The 20,826-nt window shown below is 49.4% G+C and overlaps 1 protein-coding gene across 1 annotated transcript in view; it reads left to right on the top strand.

Moving 5' to 3' along the window:
* Positions 1–20,826, top strand: part of LOC122565524 (succinyl-CoA:3-ketoacid coenzyme A transferase 1, mitochondrial-like) — a 45,253-nt gene that overhangs the window by 13,022 nt on the left and 11,405 nt on the right. Inside the window, exons 5-14 of the mRNA XM_043721578.1 lie at positions 147–296; positions 1,633–1,739; positions 3,144–3,204; positions 5,322–5,429; positions 9,111–9,225; positions 10,391–10,485; positions 13,673–13,721; positions 14,241–14,313; positions 15,773–15,848; positions 20,381–20,470. Of these exons, the coding sequence (XP_043577513.1) occupies positions 147–296; positions 1,633–1,739; positions 3,144–3,204; positions 5,322–5,429; positions 9,111–9,225; positions 10,391–10,485; positions 13,673–13,721; positions 14,241–14,313; positions 15,773–15,848; positions 20,381–20,470 (924 nt within the window). The remainder of the gene's footprint in view (positions 1–146; positions 297–1,632; positions 1,740–3,143; positions 3,205–5,321; positions 5,430–9,110; positions 9,226–10,390; positions 10,486–13,672; positions 13,722–14,240; positions 14,314–15,772; positions 15,849–20,380; positions 20,471–20,826) is intronic.

Genomic DNA, 20,826 nt, shown 5'->3' with positions numbered 1-20,826 from the left:
TGTCTCTCTCTCTCTGTCTCTCTCTGTCTCTCTCTGTCTCTCTCTGTCTCTCTCTGTGTCTCTTTCTCTCTCTGTGTCTCTTTCTCTCTCTGTGTCTCTTTCTCTCTGTCTCTTTCTCTCTGTCTCTCTCTCTCTCTCTCTCCCAGGGAACTTTGGCTGAAAGAATTCGAGCTGGGGGTGCAGGGATCCCTGCGTTTTTCACCCCCACTGCCTATGGGACGCTGATTGAGGAAGGAGGGGCCCCAATAAAATACAACAAGGACAGCAGTATTAGCATCGCCAGTGAGCCCAGAGAGGTAATGGTGTGCATCTCCCATCTGCTGCCCAATTCCCAGCTCACCCTGAGCCCTCTTACTGTGATGATCAGTCTCTGGGTGCTGATAGTGACAACATCTTTGTCCCTCTCTCCCTCCTGTCCTCAGTTGGGTGCTTGGTTTGATTTGATTGAGATGTTTTCTGAATGAGTTGGGATTGTGAGGTAGGAGTTTCATGTGGGATCAGGGATTCTGCACCCGGTGGCTCAGTGACTGGCATTGTTGCCTCACAGTACCAGGGGACCCGGGTTAGATTCCACCCTCTGGCTACTGTCTGTGTGGAGTTTGCACATTCTCCCCGTGTCTGTGTGGGTTTCCTCCAGGTGCTCTGGTTTCCTCTCACAATCCAAAGATGTGCAGGTTAGGGTGGATTGGCCATGCTAAATTGCCCATAGTGTTCAGGGATGTCCAAGCTATGCGGGTGAGCCATGGAAAATTCTGGGTTATAGGGATAGGGTCTGGGTGGGATGCTGTTTAGAGGGTCAGTGTGAACTCAATGGGCCGAAAAGCCTGCTTCCACACTGAAGGGTTTCTATGATTCTGATTTCATTGGTATTTTCGAACAATCTGAGTGGTCACGTGTTTTGATCCCAGCCTGAGACCTCTCTGATGAGGAGAGGGTGTGTGAGCTTCCCATGATAGAGTCGTCTTTCCTCACTCACCCACTGTGTCGGCTCTGTGCTGCAGTCTCTGGATTGGACGCTCGGAGCAAGAGGAGACCATTCTGCCTTTTTGAATGGTCCTGACTGATCTTCCAGTTCGTGCTCCCTGTTCCTGCCGACTCCTCATGCTCTTGGAACCCTTTCGCCCCAGGAAGTACGTCAGAGTCCTTGGAAAAACTCACTTTCTGTGGCAGAGAATCCCACCGGCTCCCCACTCGCTGGTGGAGACATTTCTCCCATCTCAGTCCACAATGCCCCCCCCCCCCCATATCCATCGAGTGTGAGCCCAGTACTGGATTCCCTGGTAATTGGGAACATCCTTGCTGCATTAACCCTATCTACTCCTGCTAGAATTTTATAGATTTCTGAAATCCCCTCATTCTTTTAAGCTCCAAATGTTGCTAAAACCTGTATTATGTAGTTGACTACATATCACTGCTGTAGATCCTGGTCCTGAAGTTTAAATCTCCAATTAATCACATCAGGCCAATCAAATTGGTTACACAGCCCCCTCTACCTTACCCCACTCTCTCCCTCCCACCCCTTACTCTCCCTTCCCTCTGGATCCTCTCCATTCAACCCCCCCCCCCCCACTCCCCACTGTGTTCACGGTGATATTGCAGCTGACACCCTCCTGTTTTGTGTTTTCCCCTCAGGTGCGGGAGTTCAATGGCCGACACTACATTCTGGAGCGAGGGATCACTGGGGACTTTGCCCTCATTAAAGCATGGAAAGCTGATCGTGCGGGGAACGTTGTGTTCCGGTAAGTTGTGTTCCAGACGCTGGACCAACCGCAGGGTCTGGACTGGAGCAGGGTTGGGGTCAGGGTCGAGTCCGGGTTGTTCATGGGAGAGAAAGCACAGATTGTGACTGTGAGGTGACCTTATTGTTGTGTTGGCAGGTCGTCTGCCCGTCTGTCCATCTGTCTGTCTGTCCGTCCTATTCACTCATCAGGATGTGAGTGTTGCTGGTTGGGCCGGCACCAGCCAGGTGTCTCACTAAGTGAGTGTCTCACTTGGCCATTCCAGAGGGCAGTGCAGAGCCATGCACATTGCTGTGGGTCTGGAGTCACATGGAGACCAGATGAGTTCAGTGTATGGGCGGAAGGTGGTGGCTGAGTGCTGTTAATCCAGAAAGCTGGTAGTGTTCTATGGACTGGGTTTGAATCCTGCCATGGCAGATGGTGGAATTTTGAATTTAATCAAGAATCTGGAGATAACAGTCTAATGATGACCATGAAACTGTTGCTGATTCTCAGGAACAGTCAGTCTGGTTCACTCATGTCCCTAACATCTGACCTCCTTCCTTACCTGGTCTGGCCTATGTGTGACTCCAGACCCACAGCAATGTGGGTGACTGTTACCTGTCCTCTGGGCAATGAGGGATGGATAACAAATACTGTCGAGTAACATCCAGGTCCTGTGAATAAATTTAAAAAAAAAACTTCCTCCCTAATGTGCATTAATGACCCAGATGGGATTTCTATGACAATTGGTGATGGTTGTCATGGTCACCATCACTGAGGCAAGCTTTCAATCCCAGATTGATCAGTTGAATATAAACTCCCACTGGGTGGCCCAGTGGGATTTGAATCCATCTGTCCTGGGATTTTGATGATTAATCCAGTGACGTTACTTCCCTGCTGTCTGTCCAGTTCTATTAGGTGATGGTTTGGAAATTGCTGTGATTGGTTGGGCCTATCGGGTGGGGGTAAGACTGGATGAATGGTGTATTCTGGATTAGAGTGGTGCTGGAAAAGCACAGCAGTTCAGAAAGCATCCAAGGAGCAGGAAAATCGACATTTCAGGCAAAAGCCCTTCATCAGGAAGGGCTTTTGCCCGAAATGTCAATTTTCCTGCTCCTTGGATGCTTTCTGAACTGCTGTGCTTTTCCAGCACCACTCTAATCCAGAATCTGGTTTCCAGTATCTGCAGTCATTGTTTTTACCTGGCTGAATGGTGTAGTTTCCCCTGGATACAGTGTCCCTGAGCTCCCACATACAGGAACCCACTCTCTGCAGTGGGGAGCGATTTGCGTTGATCATGCTGACCTCTGTGAGCACCTGTGTATAGTGTTACCCACCACTCCCCAGGAGGGGACAGTCTGCCCTGTTCCATTGGCTCTGTGTTGAATCTTTTCCACCTGACCCCTCTTTGTTCCCTTTCAGGAAGACGGCGCGGAATTTTAACCAGCCCATGTGTAAAGCTGCGAGAGTGACGGTGGTGGAGGTAGGTGTGTACTCCTGGGCTGGAGGCACGTCTTGGTTTGAATGTCTAGGCTGAGAGGATGGTTTCTCCCTAAGCTGAGGGGAATCGAGAACAGTGGCTCAACTCCGAGAAACAGAGGGGCCACTGTTTCAGGAGAGAGTTTGGAATCTTTGGAATTCTCTGCCCTAGAGGACTGTGGGTGGCCAGTCTTTAAGTAGTTTCAAGTCTGAGAGAGATATTTGGAAAGGAATGTACAGTATGTGGGGGTGGAGGGGGGGGGTGCAGTGTGGTGAGGTTTATCCCTAATAGTGGTTTTGAACACTGCAGCACAGGGAGTTCATTTCCCATGTAGTTTTAGTTACAGTCTGGGTATCCCTGGCATGGGTCAGCAGTTATTGTCCGTCTGTAATTAGCCCCTTGAGAAAGTGGTGTTCAGCTGCTGCCTTGCACTGTCTGAGGTGTATGCGGATGTTGGGAGTGACCGAGCATGAGATGGTGTACAGGAGCGAGATGGACAGAGAGATGCTGGTGTTCTCCGAGTGCCAGGGCCTGTCAGAACTTGCTCCTTCCTCACTGAGTGTCGCATTTACAAGCTGCTGGAGTGAGGAGGTAACCTAGCAACCAGCAAAACCCATTGGTCAGTCTGAACTGATCTGGGAGATTGAAATACAATAAGGGAGGTGAGACAGGAAGAGCTGGGCGTTTGATTGGTTTGTTTTGATTAATAGTGAGATTGAATTATCTTTGAAGAATGAACATCTCATGCATTTGTTTAATTTAGTTTCATATTCAATCCCATGGTCTCTGAGAGACTCTGAATCTGTCTCAACCAAACCATTCAGTCTGGCTGTCCTTCGAGAGTGGCCACACTCGGCACCAAGCCGGGCTCCGTGATCAAAATGGTGTTGCTCGAAGAGGGAATACGTTTGGGATTTAAAGAACAGCGACAGCACAGGGTTAGATACAGAGTAAAGCTCCCTCTACACTGTCCACATCAAACATTCCCAGGACAGGGACAGCACAGGGTTAGATACAGAGTAAAGCTCTCCCTACACTGTCCCCAACAAACAATCCCAGGACAGGGACAGCACGGGGTTAGATACAGAGTAAAGCTCCCCCTACACTGTCCCCATCAAACACTCCCAGGACAGGGACAGCACGGGGTTAGATACAGAGTAAATCTCCATTTATGCTGTACACAACCCCCAGGCTGGCAGTGTTTATGGGGAGAGTGTAAGGAGAGCTTTACTCTTTCAAACTCAGTATTGAGTGTTTAGTCGGCGCAGAGTAAAGCTCCCTCTACACTGTCCCCCATTAAACGCTCCCAGCACAGGGACAGCCTGTGTTAGATACAGAGTAAAACTCTCTCTACACTGTCCCCCATCAAACACTCCCAGGACAGGGACAGCACGGGGTTAGATACAGAGTAAATCTCCATTTATGCTGTACACAACCCCCAGGCTGGCAGTGTTTATGGGGAGAGTGTAAGGAGAGCTTTACTCTTTCAAACTCAGTATTGAGTGTTTAGTCGGCGCAGAGTAAAGCTCCCTCTACACTGTCCCCCATTAAACGCTCCCAGCACAGGGACAGCCTGTGTTAGATACAGAGTAAAACTCCCTCTACACTGTCCCCCATTAAACGCTCCCAGCACAGGGACAGCCTGTGTTAGATACAGAGTAAAGCTCCCTCTACACTGTCCCCATCAAACACTCCCAGGACAGGGACAGCAGGGAGTTAGATACAGAGTAAAGCTCCCTCTACATGGAGCCCAGAGTGTACCGAGTGCAGTTTTCGAAGAGTCTCTGTGCTGGGTGTAAATGTCCCACTCTGGCCTGGTGGGTCTCTGGCCTTGCTGAGTCACTGAGGTGGATGGAAAGCCCCCTGGCTCCTGGAAAGGTCTTGAGACAGGCCAGTCAAACCTGAGACAGTGTCACTGTGTTTGAGCTGGGATCAGCTGTGACCTGTCTGTTTACGGTCAGTGATCCAGCTGAGAGCAGTGATCTCATTCAGGGGAGTGTCTGTCTCTGAGCTGGCTGGGAGAGAATCCAACCGGGATCATCGATTGGGGAAATTGGAATCGCGGGCGAGCGGAGGATGGGTTGTTGCTGACACACTGTGTCTGTTTATGGTGTTTCCAGGTTGAGGAGATAGTTGACGTTGGATCGTTTGCCCCTGAAGATGTCCACATCCCCAGTATCTACGTGCAGAGAATCATCAAGGGGGACAAGTATGAAAAACGGATTGAGGTGAGGAAAACCACTGAGCCCATCTCAGCATGAGAGAAAAGTGACAGCAAACAGAGCTCATCCAGGCCTCTGAGCCCGTCCCTCACCGGGGGGGAGGGGAACGCGTCCCTGCTCTGAGCTCCCCCAGCCAGGAGTTGGTGGAATGGGATGGGGGGGGTGCAGTGTCTCTGAGCTCCCCAGCAGAGGGTTCCCTGTGCCGTCAGTGGGAACAGTGTTCCTAACAGTGTGCTAGATGTAGTTGGGAATTAGAGGGTTATTTGAAGAGGAATCGAGTGGATGATGATCTGGGGAGGTGGTGGGCAGGTAGAGTGACGTACAACAATCATTGGGGCGAATGGCCTCCTTCTGTCTCATTGTGTCTGCTTCATGTTCTGTGATTCCTGAGCGCTGTTCTGAATCGACTACCTGGCTCTGACAGCACTCTGAGGGGATCTGATGGAGGTTTGCAACATATGGGTGGGCAGAGGAGGGAGGGAGAAGCTTTTCCTGCTTGTGAAAGGATTGAGAATGAGACAGCAGAGAGAGAGCGTGTAGTTCTGAGGGAAGGTCACTGGACCTGAAACATTAACTCAGGTTCACCCCCCCACAAATGCTGCCAGACCTGTTGAGTTTCTCCAGTATTCTGTTTTAGTTTCAGATTGTGAGGGGTCTTGGTTGATGAGGGGAGGATCTGTCCTCCTGTGCTGGACACTAGTCCGAGGAGCAATAGTTTAAAAATAAGAACTTTCCCTTTTTAAGACACCAATAAGGATATTTCCCCGCCCCCTCTCAGGGTGGTGACTTTATGGAATTCTCCTGTAGTGGACTCTGGGTTATTGAATGTACTCAAGGCCGTGTTAGAGAGAGAATTGATTGACAGTGAAGTGGGGGGTTATGGGAGGAGAAGCAGGATCTTCCTGGTGGAGTGTGTTGATAGGGTCATTGAGGTATACAGCACGGAAGCGGGCCCTTCGGCCCATCCTGTCCCCACTATTCTAATCCCATTTCCCAGCACTTGGCCCAAAGCCTTCAATGCCTTGGTATCACAAATGCACATCTAATTACTTCAATGTTCTGAGGGTTTCTCCCTGTGCCACCCTTACAGGCAGGTCCCACCACCCTCTGGGGGGGTTGTTCTCACACTCAAAGGGCTGAATGGCCTACTCCTGTCCCTAAGTCCCTGTGTTTCTATAACGCTATAGAACGCGGAACAGAGCAACACAGGAACAGGCCCTTCAGCCCACCATGCCTAGGCTGTTCTGATGCCATTCTAATCTAATCCCGTCTGCCTCTCCCATGATCTAATTTGCCTTTAACCCCTACTTGTCCCTGTATCTGTTGAAATGCTTCTTAAACTTTGCTATTGTATCTGCTCCTACCACCTCCCCTGACTGTCTATTCCAGGTACCGACCACCCTCTGCGTTTTATATTTTTTAAAAACAACATGTCTTGCACATCTCCTTTAAACTATCCCCCTCTCACCTTAAACCAATGGCCTCTAGTATTTGACATGTCCACCCTGGGAAAAAGTCTCTGACTATCCTCCCTACCCATACTTCTCAGAGGTGTATGCAATACTATCAACCTCTGATACTAGTGAAAACAATCCACGTTTGTCCAACCTCTCCTTCCAACTGATACACTCCAGTCCTGGTAATATCCTGGTAAACCTCTTCTGCACCCTCACCAAAGCCTCCTCATCCTTCCCATGAGGTGAATAGTTCCTTCTGCACCCAGCACTGATGGACTGACTGGCCAGCTTCGAAATCCTGGAATACCCTCCCTCAGGGCATTGTGGGTCACCCTACAGCACATGGACTGCAGCGGGTAAAGAAGGCAGCTCACCCCCACCTTCACAAAGGGGCAACTAGGGACGGGCAATAAATACAGGCCCAACCAGTGAAAGCATGGCCTCCTCCTGTGACGTGGACATTATGTGAGTCTATTTCAATGTCATTCATTGCCATGTGGCCCTCCTGTACCTCACGGAAAGAGTTGGGAGATGCTGTGTTTCATACACTCTGGGATGCTGGTGTTGGTGCTAAGGCCAGCATTGATTTGTCTATCCTGAACTGACCTGCAGGAGGTGCTGGTGAGATGCCTTCCTGAACTGCTCGGCCTGTGTGTTTGAGGTACAGTCATTTCTTCTGTAGAGTGATAGTCATGTTCCTGTGCAAACCCATGCTGTATAAGAACCATGCGATGCAAATAACACTTTTAAAAGTGTTGGTGATGCAATCGTGCTACAGCCAACACATGTTTTTTTTAAAGTTTGCACTTTGGAAACAGTGTCTCAAGTTTGTCAATTGTGTTCCAGCAAAATTGTGCATTATAGTAGAACGACCTGAGCAGTGCTTCTGGTTTAATCAATGGAGTGGCCTGTTCAGATCAAGAGTCAACCTCCTCACGGGAGGTGGGCTGGTGGTGGTCATGGTGAGGGGGCTTTGGAGTCTCGTGTTGACCAGACCGGGTGGAATGGCTGATTGCTTCCACCTGAAGGACATCGGTTACAATCCACTTAGAGTGCACTAACTTTTAAAAGAGGTGAATTCCCCAGCTGAACGAACCAAAATACAGGATTTCACTGTTGAAGAATTACATTGTAAGCAGCTAAAATAAATGTAGGTCAGAGGGTAACTAACGAGCTGTTGATGTGTCACATTGAAAATGGAAGTCAGTTTTGTATCATTGAACAACATCATGAAGCGCTTTCTCTCTACAGCCCGTAGATATGAAGTGGTAAAGGAATAGCTTAGAGTGACCTAGACTGCCAGGAAATGCACCCCCCCCCCGCAAAGCAGGCTGAACCTTCCAGGGTCCTTTCAGTCCTGTTGTCCTCTGCCTGAGTTTTCCTGGAGAGGGTTAATACCCTGGGTACACCCAGAGCTCACTGCTCAGGAACCCCAGCCATTCTGTTCCCTGCCAACTGGTCACAGAACCCTTCGGTATACCTTGCTGTGCCTCCTTCACAAATCCATTTTCCCTGTTTCAGCCCAGCATCAGGTTGTCTTACCTGAGCTGTATTTTTATTGAGAGCAGTACAAAAAAAACTATCACTTAATCTTCTGTGGCTTTCCGTTTGGGTTTCTATCCCCATGGCAACCAGAGATGACAGGGACTCGTCTCCAAACTGAAGTGTTTACCAGGAATTCAAATGTTTCCCACCCCGCTGAAAGAAACAGGCCCTTCGGCCCACCATGTCGATTTTGTCCATGTTTTATCCACCCACCCCAGGAACTACCCCAATGATCCAAAAACCTAAAGCTCTCTCTCCTCCATCATCCCTTGAGCCACTTTAGACTTAAGAGGGCACCTTAACTTCAGTATTCATAGTTATAAATCGCACGACACTGGGTTATAGTCCAGCAGGTTTATTTGAAAACACAAGCTTTCGGAACGCTGCTCCTTTGTCAGGTGCTAGTGAGAGAGGATATATCAGGCACAGAATTTATAAGTAAAAGATCAAAGGGTCCTACAATTGATATGAATGTATTGAACAAACCTAGATTGCTGTTAAGACTTTAATCACTTAGAATGGAGATGCACGTTTCAAGAGATTAATATGTAAGTACCAGAAATTCTTTCAAGTCTCTGCTCTGAGATACCTTTAAGAAAGGTCATACTTTAAGGCAGTGTCCCCATTCCGGATCTTTCCGGATGCTTCTGTGTTGCTGTGATGATATGATGTTCTTTCCATTCAGAGACGAACTCTTCGGAAGCTGGGGGACTCTCAGCCCAAGCCGAAGACGGAGGCTGACGTCGTGAGGGAGCGCATCATTCGGCGAGCTGCTCTCGAGTTTGAGGATGGCATGTATGGTATCCTTTAGCAGCGGGTCCAGCCTTTTAAAGGTTGAGAGGTTGGAGGGGAAGACGTTTCCAACGGGACAGGGTAAACTGGAAAAAGCTAACCATTCTCATTGGCTGGCCAGTGAAGTTACCAGCTGTGTCTTTGGCCAGTCATGGTTGCCCCATCACGTCAGGAGGTCCAGCCAGTTAGAATGGCTGCATACAGGCAGGGGATCACAGTCTAAGGATACAGGGTGGGTCCGTTAGGATAGAGAAGAGGAGAAATGTCTTTACCCAGAGAGTGGGGAGCTGTGGCATTCTTAGTCACAGGCTAGAACATTGAATGTTTTCAAGATGAACTTACATATAGTTTGTAGGATGAAAGGGATCAAAGGGTTTGAGGAGAAGCAGGAACAAGGGTCCGAGTTGGATGATCAGCCATGATCCTCTATTGAATGGCAGAGCAGGCTGGAGGGGCTGAATGGCCTTCTCCTGCTTCTGTTCTCTGTGTAAGGGGGCTGGGGAGTGGACGGAGAAGATCCTGCAGAGATGTTTCCGTTCTTTGGGAGTTTCAACCCAGCAACAACATCATGAAGGTTGAGTTGACTTGCTTTAGGTCGTGGAGCTGTGAGGAATCTACCCCCTTGTGGTCAGGATTCAGGTCACCGCTGATACAGCCCTGGCTGGGGAGGGACTGGAGGAATTCCTGCATCCAAACCGAGAGAAACAAATTTACTGGCAATTGCTGAGTGCTCATTAAGTGAGGATGGATTTGGAGAGAGACGGTATGAATGGATCAGGGAGAATGGTGTGATCAAGAGAATGTGAGATCTGCAGACGCTGGAGATCAGAGTCGAGAGTGTGGTGCTGGAAAAGCACAGCAGGTCAGATAGCATCTGAGGAGCAGGAGAATTGACGTTTCGGGCATAAGCCCTTCATCAGGAATGTGAGGGGGAGCTGGGAAGGGAGCTGAGAGATACGTAGGAGGGTGGGGCTGGGTCTGGGGGAAAAGTAGCTGGGAATGGAGTTTGACTTTTTGAACCAGGTTTGGATGGTCTTTATCCAGGGGCTGCTAGTAAGACAGGAGTGTGTGGGACAGACCCTCCCAGATTGGAAGCAGTGCAGAGTGCTGGAGCTATGTTGCTGCTGATTTGACTTTTGGAGATCCATGTTAGACTTAACTGGAACTTACCAGCAAACCTGGGGATTGGGATGCCAATGTTAGCCAGTAACTTCATCAGACCTGACATCACCGTCCATCTCCAGAGTGAGAATGGTGTTCTGGGATTGGTAAGAACTCACTGGGGACACTGGGTTCCAGAGACAGTGTGCTTAGTCACGGCACACATTAACTCCAGCCTCCCAGACCGCCTTGATCCACTATAATTTGCTCATTGTTACAACAGGTCTACAGCCGACACTGTCTCCCTGGGTCTAGATTAGAGTGTTGCTGGAAAAGCACAGCAGGTCAGGCAGCATCCGAGGAGCAGGAAAATCGACATTTCAGGCAAAAGCCCTTCATCAGGAATGTATCCCTGCTCTCATCCCTGGAACATCTGGATAACAAGGACACTGACATCAGATCCCTATTTATTGAATTCACTATTAAATCAAATCAAAATGCAACGACACAGGGACAATGCTGCCATAGACTGAATTATCCATCTTTCCACGTTCTTACGCAGAGGTGATTCCCTTGAACCATTGCACGTGGAGTTCACTGGGGCTTGTAGATGAGAGCCATTGTGTGGAATGATGCTCCTGTCAAATCGGTTTCACTCACTTGGGAAAGGCATTGCTGCCAAACTCCGTATTCCCGTCGTTCAGTAACAACAGGGTGTCTCACTCAGCCGTTTCTAAGGGCAGTAAAGAGGCCATTACAATGCTCTGGGTCTGGAGTCACGTGTTGATCAGATCCAATAAGGACCATAAGCTGTGGGATAGGCCATTCAGCCCATCAAGTCTGCTCTGCCATTCAATGAGATCATATCTGATCTGATAATTACCACCTGCACTTTCCCTGCGTTTACCCCATCACACTCGGGAAGGAAATCTGCCATCCTTACCCAGTCTGATCTACATATGACAATCAGTGCCAGCCTTACCAAAGGTCAAGTATGAGCTACAAATAATTGACCAGCTGTTCCAGCTAAAGACAGCTGCTGTCAGGGGAGAGTTTGTGGACCTCTTGGATCTCTCTGACACCCGTGACGAGAAAGAGAATTGAAAAAGGATAGCATTTCCACAGCAAATCCCCCCCAAAGAGAGGCAGACCTGGCACATAGGAAGGTGTTGGTCAGTCATCCCAGCTCCAGGACAGCTCTGCAGGAGTTCCTCAGGGTAGTGACCTAGGCCCAACCATCTCCAGCTGCTTCATCAATGACCTTCCCTCCATCGTAAGGTCAGAAGTGGGCTTGTTCACCGATTGATTGCACAATGTTCAGCATCGTTCACAACTCCTCAGATACTGAAGCAGTCTGTGCTTAAATGCAACAAGATCTGGACAGTGTCAGCCCAAGCATGGATAAGTAACACTTGTGCCACGTAAATGACCATCTCCAATCTGAGACAATCCATCCACTGCTCCTATACATTCAATGGGGTTACCACCACTGAATCCCCTACTATCAACATCCTCGGGGTAACTATTGACCATTGAACAAGCCACATTGGCTACAACAGTCTGGATGGGAGTAGCTCCAACAACACTCAAGAAGCTTGACACAATCCAGCCCCCACTTAATTGGCACCACATCCACAAACATCCCCTCCCTCCCCCACCGACACTCAGTAGCAGCAGTGTGTACTGTCTACAAGATACGCTGCAGAAATTCACCAAAGATCCTCAGACAGCACCTTCCAAACCCACCACCACTTCCATCTAGAAGGATAAGGGCAGCAGGTACATGGGAACACCACCCCCTGCAAGTTCCCCTCCAAGCCCCTCCCCATCCTGACTTGGAAATATATCACCGTTCCTTCAGTGTCGCTGGGTCAGAATCCTGGAATTCCCTCCCTCAGGGCATTGTGGGTCACCCTACAGCACATGGACTGCAGTGGGTCAAGAATGCAGCTCACCCCCACCTTGACAAGGAGCAACTAGGGACGGGGTACTAAACACTGGCCCAGCCAGCGACCCCCATATTCCACAAAGGAATGATAAAAATTCTACACCTCCCATGAATCACTTAAATAACCAAACTCTGGCACAACTGAGATGGTATCCGAGGATGGGGGTTCTGCACAGTGCTGATTGAGTGTGTACCACAACCAGGACCTGTGCCCAGCATCCCCCCCCGCCCCAACCCCCCCTCCCTGGGGTTTAGTGAATTGGAGCATGTGCCATTTCTCTTCCTGTGGAGTCTTCAGAGCAGCAGGATCCTCCCTCCTGAGGAAGGGGGGATAGCCTGCTCCGTGTAATATTCCAGAAAACCAAACCACCAAGTGGCAGACAGAGAGGGTTAGACCCCACTCTGAGCACTGAGAGCAGATCACAACCCACACCTTCACAACCATAGATTGGCCTTGGAGGGACGCCCACATTGGTTTACAGGATGATAGCTGGACGTCATGGGGGAGGTTATGAGGAGAGAATATACAAGTTAAACCTCTTTTCTCTAGAATTTAGAGCATTAAGAGGTGATCTGATCCAAGTCTTCAAGACATTAACAGGTGAAGACAAGGTACATAAAGGTAAACTATTCCCAATGATTGGAGATTTTGGATCTTGGGGCATAGTCTGAAAATGAAGGCCAGACTGTTCAAGGAGAGATGTTAGGAAGTACTTTCATTCACATAGACTGGGAGAGATTTGGAACTCTCTTCCACAAATGGCATAGATGTGGGATCAGTGTTAGTTTTAAACCTGAGAGTAAGAGAGGGATGTTTGTTAAGCAAAAGGTGTTAAGGGATTATGGGCCAAAGGCAGGAATATGGAGTTAGGCCACAGATTAACCATGGTCCCATTGAATGGTGGAACAGGCTTGAGGGCTGAATGGCCTACCTTCCAATGTGTCTAGATTAGAGTGGTGCTGGAAAAGCACAGCAGGTCAGGCAGCATCGGCAGAGTAGGAAACCCGATGTTTCGGGCAAAAGCCCTTCCTCCTACTCAGATGCTGCCTGACCTGCTGTGCTTTTCCAGCACCACTCTAATCTGGACTCTGATTTCCAGCATCTATAGTCCTCACTTTTGCCTATCTTCCAATGAGTGGAACCAACTGGTTACAAACCTGTCTTCCCAGCGTTTGTCCAAGAGTCCCAAACAACCAGTTTGGATGTTTTTGTGTTTTGTTTTGTAACAAGTTGAGATTTGCAAAGGGAGCAGTGAATCACTGGATTCAGTGAGACAGGGGCCTGGGGATGGAGCTGACTGAATCATCAAAGGCATTTGCTGGTAACTGAGAGGGAGACATCCTGCTCTGTCTCTCGCTGTCGCCATCGCGCTCTGTCTCACTGTTGCTCTCTGGCTGTCTGACAGGGTCCGTACCCACTGGAGGGGGAGGAAGATGCAGACCTCATTAATGCAGGTGAGTATAATGGGGGAGGGATGAGGGGAGAATGCCGGCCAGGGGAGGGGAAGGGATTGTGGGGAGGTGATGGAGAGCATGAGAATGGGTGGGGAGAGGAGTGTGGGAGTGGGGAGGGACCTGTGTGGGGTGGCAGAGGACTGTGCATGGGTGGGGCTGAGACTACTGGCAGTCAGTTCGCTCAGGAGCCTGATTGGCTGGAGGGCATAGCAGGAAAGTCCCAGCAGCTCAAGGTTATCGAGGTTAATTCCCCCCCCCCCCCTCCAGTCCTGGGGGGGTGGGTTGGAGGTGACTGTGGTAGTTCATAGAGCCTCCTTTCTCTCTCCAATGCAGAGATGTGACCCTCACTGTCTCTCCTGAACAGACAGGGATGCCTCTGTTCTGGCGGCCCAGTCATGGAGCTGTGGTGAAGGTGTAACCCAGGCACTGCCCACTCACTGTTGAGGAACAGACAAACACCTGAATTCACAGTGTGGGGCTCAGAGCTAATAGCATGTCTGTCTGTTCTGCTGCCTTTAGGTAAAGAGACAGTTACTGTTCTTCCCGGAGCCTCGTTTTTCTCCAGCGATGAGTCGTTCGCCATGATCCGGGGGTAGGTGCTGCTTTAAAATGTGTTGACAGGTGGCGGGGGCATCACTGGCTGGGCGAGCAATTGTTCCCGTCAAGAAGGTGGGGGTGAGCTGCCTTCCTGACCCGCTGCAGTCCATGTGCTGTAGGGTGACCCACAATGCCCTGAGGGAGGGAATTCCAGAATTCTGACCCAGTGACACTGAAGGAACGGTGATATATTTCCAAGTCAGGATGGTGAGGGGCTTGGAGGGGAACTTGCAGGGGGTGGTGTTCCCATGTACCTGCTGCCCTTGTCCTTCTAGATGGAAGTGGTGGTGGGTTTGGAAGGTGCTGTCTGAGGATCTTTGGTGAATTTCTGCAGTGCATCTTGTGGACAGTACACACTGCTGCTACTGAGGGTCGGTGGGGGAGGGAGGGGATGTTTGTGGATGTGGTGCCAATTGAGTGGGGGCTGCTTTGTCCTGGATGGTGTCAAGCCTCTTGAGTGTTGTTGGCGCTGCCCCCATCCAGGGCAAGTGGGGAGTATTCCATCACACTCCTGACTTGTGCCTTGTAGATGGTGGACAGGCTTTGGGGAGTTACCTGCTGCAGTATTCCCAGCTTCTCACCTGCTCTTGTAGCCGCTGTGTTTATTTGGTGAGTCCAATTGAGTTCAGATCTATACTAATAATCTGACCAACAGAGGTGGTGGCGTTGTGGTAATGTCTGTGGACTAGGTATCCAGAATCCCATGCCAGTGTTGTGGGGACAGGGGTTTGAATCCTATAACGTCAAATAGTGATGTTTAAATCCAGTAGGAGTTGCAATGAAAAAGTGAATCTAATGATGACTATGTAACTACTGTCATTTGTTGAAAACCCATCTGATTTATTAATGCCCTATAGGGAAGGGAACTGCCGTTCTTACCTGGTCTGGCCAACATGTGACTCCAGACCCACTCTAATGGGGCTGATTTGCCTCTGCCCTCTGGGTGATGAACACTGCTCCTGCCAGCAATGCCCACGTCTCATGAACAGTTACAAGAATCTTTGTATCTAACCCCGTGCTGTCCCTGTCCTGGGAATGTTTGATGGGGGAACGGTGTAGAGGGAGCTTTACTCTGTATCTAACCCCGTGCTGCCCAGTACTAGGAGTGTTTGATGGGGGAACGGTGTAGAGAGAGCTTTACTCTGTATCTAACCCCGTGCTGTCCCTGTGCTGGGAGTGTTTGATGGGGGACAGTGTAGAGAGAGCTTTACTCTGTCCAACCCTGTGCTGTCTGTGTCTGACTCCAGGCTTTTTGAGGGCTTTTGCCTGAAACGTCGATTTTCCTGCTCCTCGGATACTGCCTGAACTGCTGTGTTCTTCCAGCACCACTAATCCAGAATCCAGGCTTTTTGAGATGAACACTGAAACTCCTGGCTGTCATGAGCAGATGTGGTTTTGGTTTTACTGAATGGAATTGGTTCAGTGTCTCTGTTTGTCTGTCTGTCTCACTCCAGGGGCCATGTGAATATGACGATGCTTGGTGGGATGCAGGTATCGAAATTTGGGGATTTGGCCAATTGGATGATTCCGGTGAGTGGTTTTTCAGAGTTGGTTATAAATCCCTGGATATATAATTGCTTTGGGCAGTACTTCCTGACATTACTAGATTCTAACGAGTTTGTAATCACCCTGACTGATTAGTGAGCAGGTCCCATTGTTGGAGTAAAACCATAACGTGGTACTCTGGCCTGGCAATGGTGTTCTGGAGTCTGTCCACAGCAGCACCATGTCCTGGTATCACCTTACCAGGAGGCTTTGTAATGTCATTCTGTGGGTGATTAGATAATTTGGTTATGGGATTCAAAAGTAAACAACACAAGCTCAATTAGCTGGAGGGAGGGGGAGGTAGTCCCTGACTGATGCCTCCCCAGGTGAATCAATATCCTGCAAAGCTCCCAGACTCTGAAGTGCAGGCTCAGTCACAGAATGGCCCCACAGCAGGTACCTTTGGGCCTAGTCTGGTCATGGAAAAGCCCGTCACATGTGGGAGAGAGTCCTGGACAGGGATTCATCCCGTCAAGGCCCCTGGCCCAGCCTCCCCCTCAGCCCAGTGTATTGAGGTGGTTTACATGGACTTCAGTCAGGCCTATAACGTGGAAGGCTGGTCCAAAAGGTCAGAGCCCAGGGGATCCAGGGCAAGTTGGCAAACTGGATCCGGGATTAGCTTCCAAACAGGAGGCACAGGGTGGTGGTGGAGGGCTGGCTTTGTAAGAGGAAGCCTGTGGTCAGAAGTGTACCCCAGGGATCGATGCTGGGCCCCTCGCTGTTTGTTATTCACAGTAACCACTTGGATGTGAATGAAGACGGTTTAATTAGTAAGTTCGCAGATGACATGAGAGTTGGTGGGTGTTATTGGTAGTGAGGGGGATGGTCTCAGGATACAGTCTGCTATTGGTCAGCTGGGAAATTGGGCAGAGCAACGGCAGATACGATTTAATCCTGATAAGTGCGAGGCACTATATTTTGGGAGGTCTAATAAGAGCAGGATGTAGACAATGTATGTTAGCTTCTTAAGGAGCACTGAAGAACAGAGAGACCTTGGTGTTACGGCACGGGGTAAACCCCTCTGCTAACCCCTGTGCAACACACAGAGACGCTCACCCCGTGCTGTAATCTGTTACATTTCGAGAGGGAAAAAACTATCCCAGTGGTCACCATTTAACGTAAAAATTAACAATTTTAATCTTTAAGTCCAACCAAGAATATTAAAACCAACAACTATTTACAGCTCCTTTTCTCTTAAACCTACCTTTTACCTCCCACTCTACAATACTAATCCAATTTTTAAATAATCCCGATTAAGATTTACAAAAAAATCACAGTTCAGACCCAGTCAGCTTTGCCAATTCTCCTTTGTGGATTTTCCTCTGGAGATTCTCCATAGACTCCACACAGACAGGGAACTCTTCAGCTAGCAGTCTGCATTTGTTAGTCTTAGGCAGTTCTCCCCCTAACTGTACAAAATGCCCAGTTTTATACCTCAAAACATCGGACTGTTTCATTGGTTTTAATATTATCAAAATACTAAATTTAAATTTGTTTGGATTTTGGTATCTTAGGGCATAATTTAAACTGAGTGGCCGAATTTGAATTTGTTTTTGGTTTCATGGCAACCCATCTGCTGCCATTTGTTTCAACCAACTGTTACATTGTTACTGTGTTCAGGACTCTCTGTGCGTCCTTATTAGCTATTCAACTCTCTTAAAGGTACAGTGCACCTTTACACCTTCACAACCGTGTACAAGTCCACAGATCTTGGAAGGTGTCAGCACAGATAGACAAGGTGGGGAAGAAGGTATACAGGGTGCTTGCCTTCCTGAGCCAGTGCTAATATACTAGTAGGGAAGTCTTCTTACAACTTTATAAAATATTAGTCACAGATGGAAGATTGAGTTCAGTTCTGGTCGCCACACTATTGGAAGGAAGTGATAGCACTGGGAATGGGGGCAGAGGGAGACTGACCAGGGTGTGATAGCATGGGGAGAGGGGACAGAGGGAGACTGACCAGGGTGTGGTAGCACGGGGGGAGAGGACAGAGGGAGACTGACCAGGGTGTGATAGCTGAAAATGTGTTGCTGGAAAAGTGCAGCAGGTCAGGCAGCATCCAGGGAACAGGAGAATCGACGTTTCGGGCATAAGCCCTTCTTCAGACTTTGGTTTGGCTACGTTTGGACTACTGTGTACAGTTCTGGTCGCCACATTACGGAAAGGATGTGGATGCTTTGGAGAGGGTGCAGAGGAGGTTCATCGGGATGTTGCCTGGTATGCCAGGCGCTAGCTATGTGGAGAGGGTGAGTAGATTAGGATCATTTTCATTGGAAAGAAGGAGGTTGATTGAGGCCTACAAAGTCATGGGAGGTGTAGGCAGGGTGGATAGCAAGAAACGTTTTCCCAGAGCGGAGGACTCCATTACTAGGGGTCACGAGTTCAAAGTGGGAGGGGAACGTTTAGGGGTGATATACGTGGGAAGTTCTTTACACAGAGGGTGGGGGGGTGCCTGGAACATGTTGCCAGTGGAGGTAGTGGAGGTGGTAGAGGTGGCTATGATAGCATCATTTAAGATGTATCCAGACAGATACATGAATGGGCAGTGAGCACAGGGATTCACATCCTTAGAAAATAGGCGACAGATTGAGTTAGAGGATATGGATCAGCGCAAGTTTGGAGGGCCTAAGGGCCTGTTCCTGTGCTGTAATTGTCTTTGTTCTTTGGGGCTTGTTGGTCAGTATAGACATGATGGGCTGAAGGGCCTGTTTCCATTCTGTATGACTCTGACTCTGCACTCCCTGGAGTTTAGAATAATGAGCTAGTTTCAGAAAGAGGACTAGACCAGGTAAACACAGGAAAGATATTCCTGATGATTGGACAGTCCAGAACCAGGGTGTCACAGTCTAAGGACACAGAGTAGGCCATTTGGGACTGAACTGGGGAGAAATGTCTTAACCCAGAGAGTGGGGAGTCTGTGAGATTCTCTGTCATGGAAAGTAGTTGAGGCCAAAACATTAAATGTTTTCAATAAGGAGTGAGATGTAGTTCTTGGGGATAAAAGGATTAAAGAGTGTGGGGAGATAGTGGGCTGATCAGCCATGGCAGTACAGACTGGACGGCCCTCTTCTGTTAAATGATGATTCCTATTGAATGGCCGAGTAGGCTTGAGGGACTGAATGGCCTACGCCTGCTCCTAGTTTCTATATTCCCATGTTCCTGCCTGTCTCTAAAAGCTCCTCCTTTGAGGAATTCTACCTTGGAGGTGGGGGTGTGTGGGAGAATGTTGAGATTGGAGTTGCCTCATCACTGATAGCTGTGCCCTCAGCTGCCGAGACTCTGCTCCACATTCCCCGACACACACACACACACACACACACAGCTCTCAGCCTCTGTACCAGCTCCCACTCTGTTAATGAGGAGAAGTGCATTATGTTAATGAAAGTTGTTGTAGTTTACATCTGTAAGGGAGAACGGACCTGCCAGTTGGTGCTCGGTCAGCTGTTTTAATAGGTGTTTGGACTGGGGCAGTGATTAGTGTGACGCTGTGCTGTTGGGTTGATTTGTCAGCTATGGCTGGGGTGTCAGGCAGATTGCCGGCAGATACTCTAGCAGTGTTTCAGTAAAACAGAGAACTGCAGCAGACAGTCTCCCTCTCTCTGGGCGTGTGATTTATTGGCAGTATTCTGAAGGTCATTGTTGCTTTATCAATGTGCCTTGTATCACACCTTTATTTATAGGAGTTAATGTCATTTTTATTCTTCTGTTCTGTTGTCCTCTGCACCATGGGATCACCCTTGCCTTTTCACAAACCCCCTCCCTCTGTCCCCAGCCCAGAGTGCTCCAGAGGGCAGTGACCTACTCCAGGTTGTATTGGGTCCCGTCCTGATGTGAACAGACCTGGTCACCCCACACTGTCTCCTCCACCTTCACCTGTTTCACTGCCTGCTCCTGCAGAGTGAATGAGTATGGTTTGATCCATTGATTTGGCTGTAATCCTAACCCTCCTCACATCCCAGCTACCTGTCCCTAATTATATTTGAGACAGAGGGAGCCACACAGGAAAGAGTTGAGACCACAGACTGTTCAGCCATCTCCTTGTCGAATGGTGGAGTAGGTTTGAGAAACTGAATGGCCTGTTCTGACTGCTGGTCATTATGTTAATCTTGAAAGGCCGTGAAGGGATTTTTAGTTCATCCCACGGGGCATGGGCATCACTGGCTGGGTTGGGTTTATATCACCCGTCCCTAGTTGCCCCTTGTGAAGGTGGGGGTGAGCTGCCTTCCTGACCCGCTGCAGTCCATGTGCTGTAGGGTGACCCACAATGCCCTGAGGGAGGGAACTCCAGGATTCTGACCCAGTGACACTGAAGGAACGGTGATATATTTCCAAGTCAGGATGGGGAGGGGCTTTGAGGGGAACTTGCAGTGGATGGTGTTCCCATGTATCTGCTGCCCTTGTCCTTCTAGATGGAAGTGGTGGTGGGTTTGGAAGGTGCTGCCTGAGGATCTTTGGTGAGCTTCTTTTGAGACTCTGTTCCCACTGGTGTGTCTGCGATGCTGTGCTTTCTGTTTCAGGGGAAGATGGTGAAAGGAATGGGTGGAGCTATGGACCTGGTGGCCAACGCTGACACCAAGGTGGTGGTTACAATGGAGCACACCGCCAAGGTAATGGGGACAGCATTGCGGAGGGAGGGACAGGGAGAGGGAAGGGCGATGGGCAGAGTGGGAATCTACGTGTTACTGGTCTATAATCACATGTAGCTGAAAATGTGTTGCTGGAAAAGCGCAACAGGTCAGGCAGCATCCAAGGAGCAGGAGAATTGACGTTTCGGGCATGAGCCCTTCTTCAGGGCTCTGATCTCCAGCATCTGCAGTCCTCACTTTCTCCTATAATCACATGTAGGCCGGACCAGGTAAAGACGGCAGATTTCCCTCTTGAAGGAGCTGGCATTTTATCGATGCAGAGGCCTGAGGGGGGGGGCAGAAGCAGCTGGCAGTATAGGGCAGGAGGTCATGGGGAG

This window comes from Chiloscyllium plagiosum, chromosome 2 (assembly GCF_004010195.1).
Source record: "Chiloscyllium plagiosum isolate BGI_BamShark_2017 chromosome 2, ASM401019v2, whole genome shotgun sequence".
Classification (NCBI taxonomy): domain Eukaryota; kingdom Metazoa; phylum Chordata; class Chondrichthyes; order Orectolobiformes; family Hemiscylliidae; genus Chiloscyllium; species Chiloscyllium plagiosum.
Note: the sequence above shows the minus strand (reverse complement) of the source record. Positions and strands in the feature narration are given on the sequence as shown.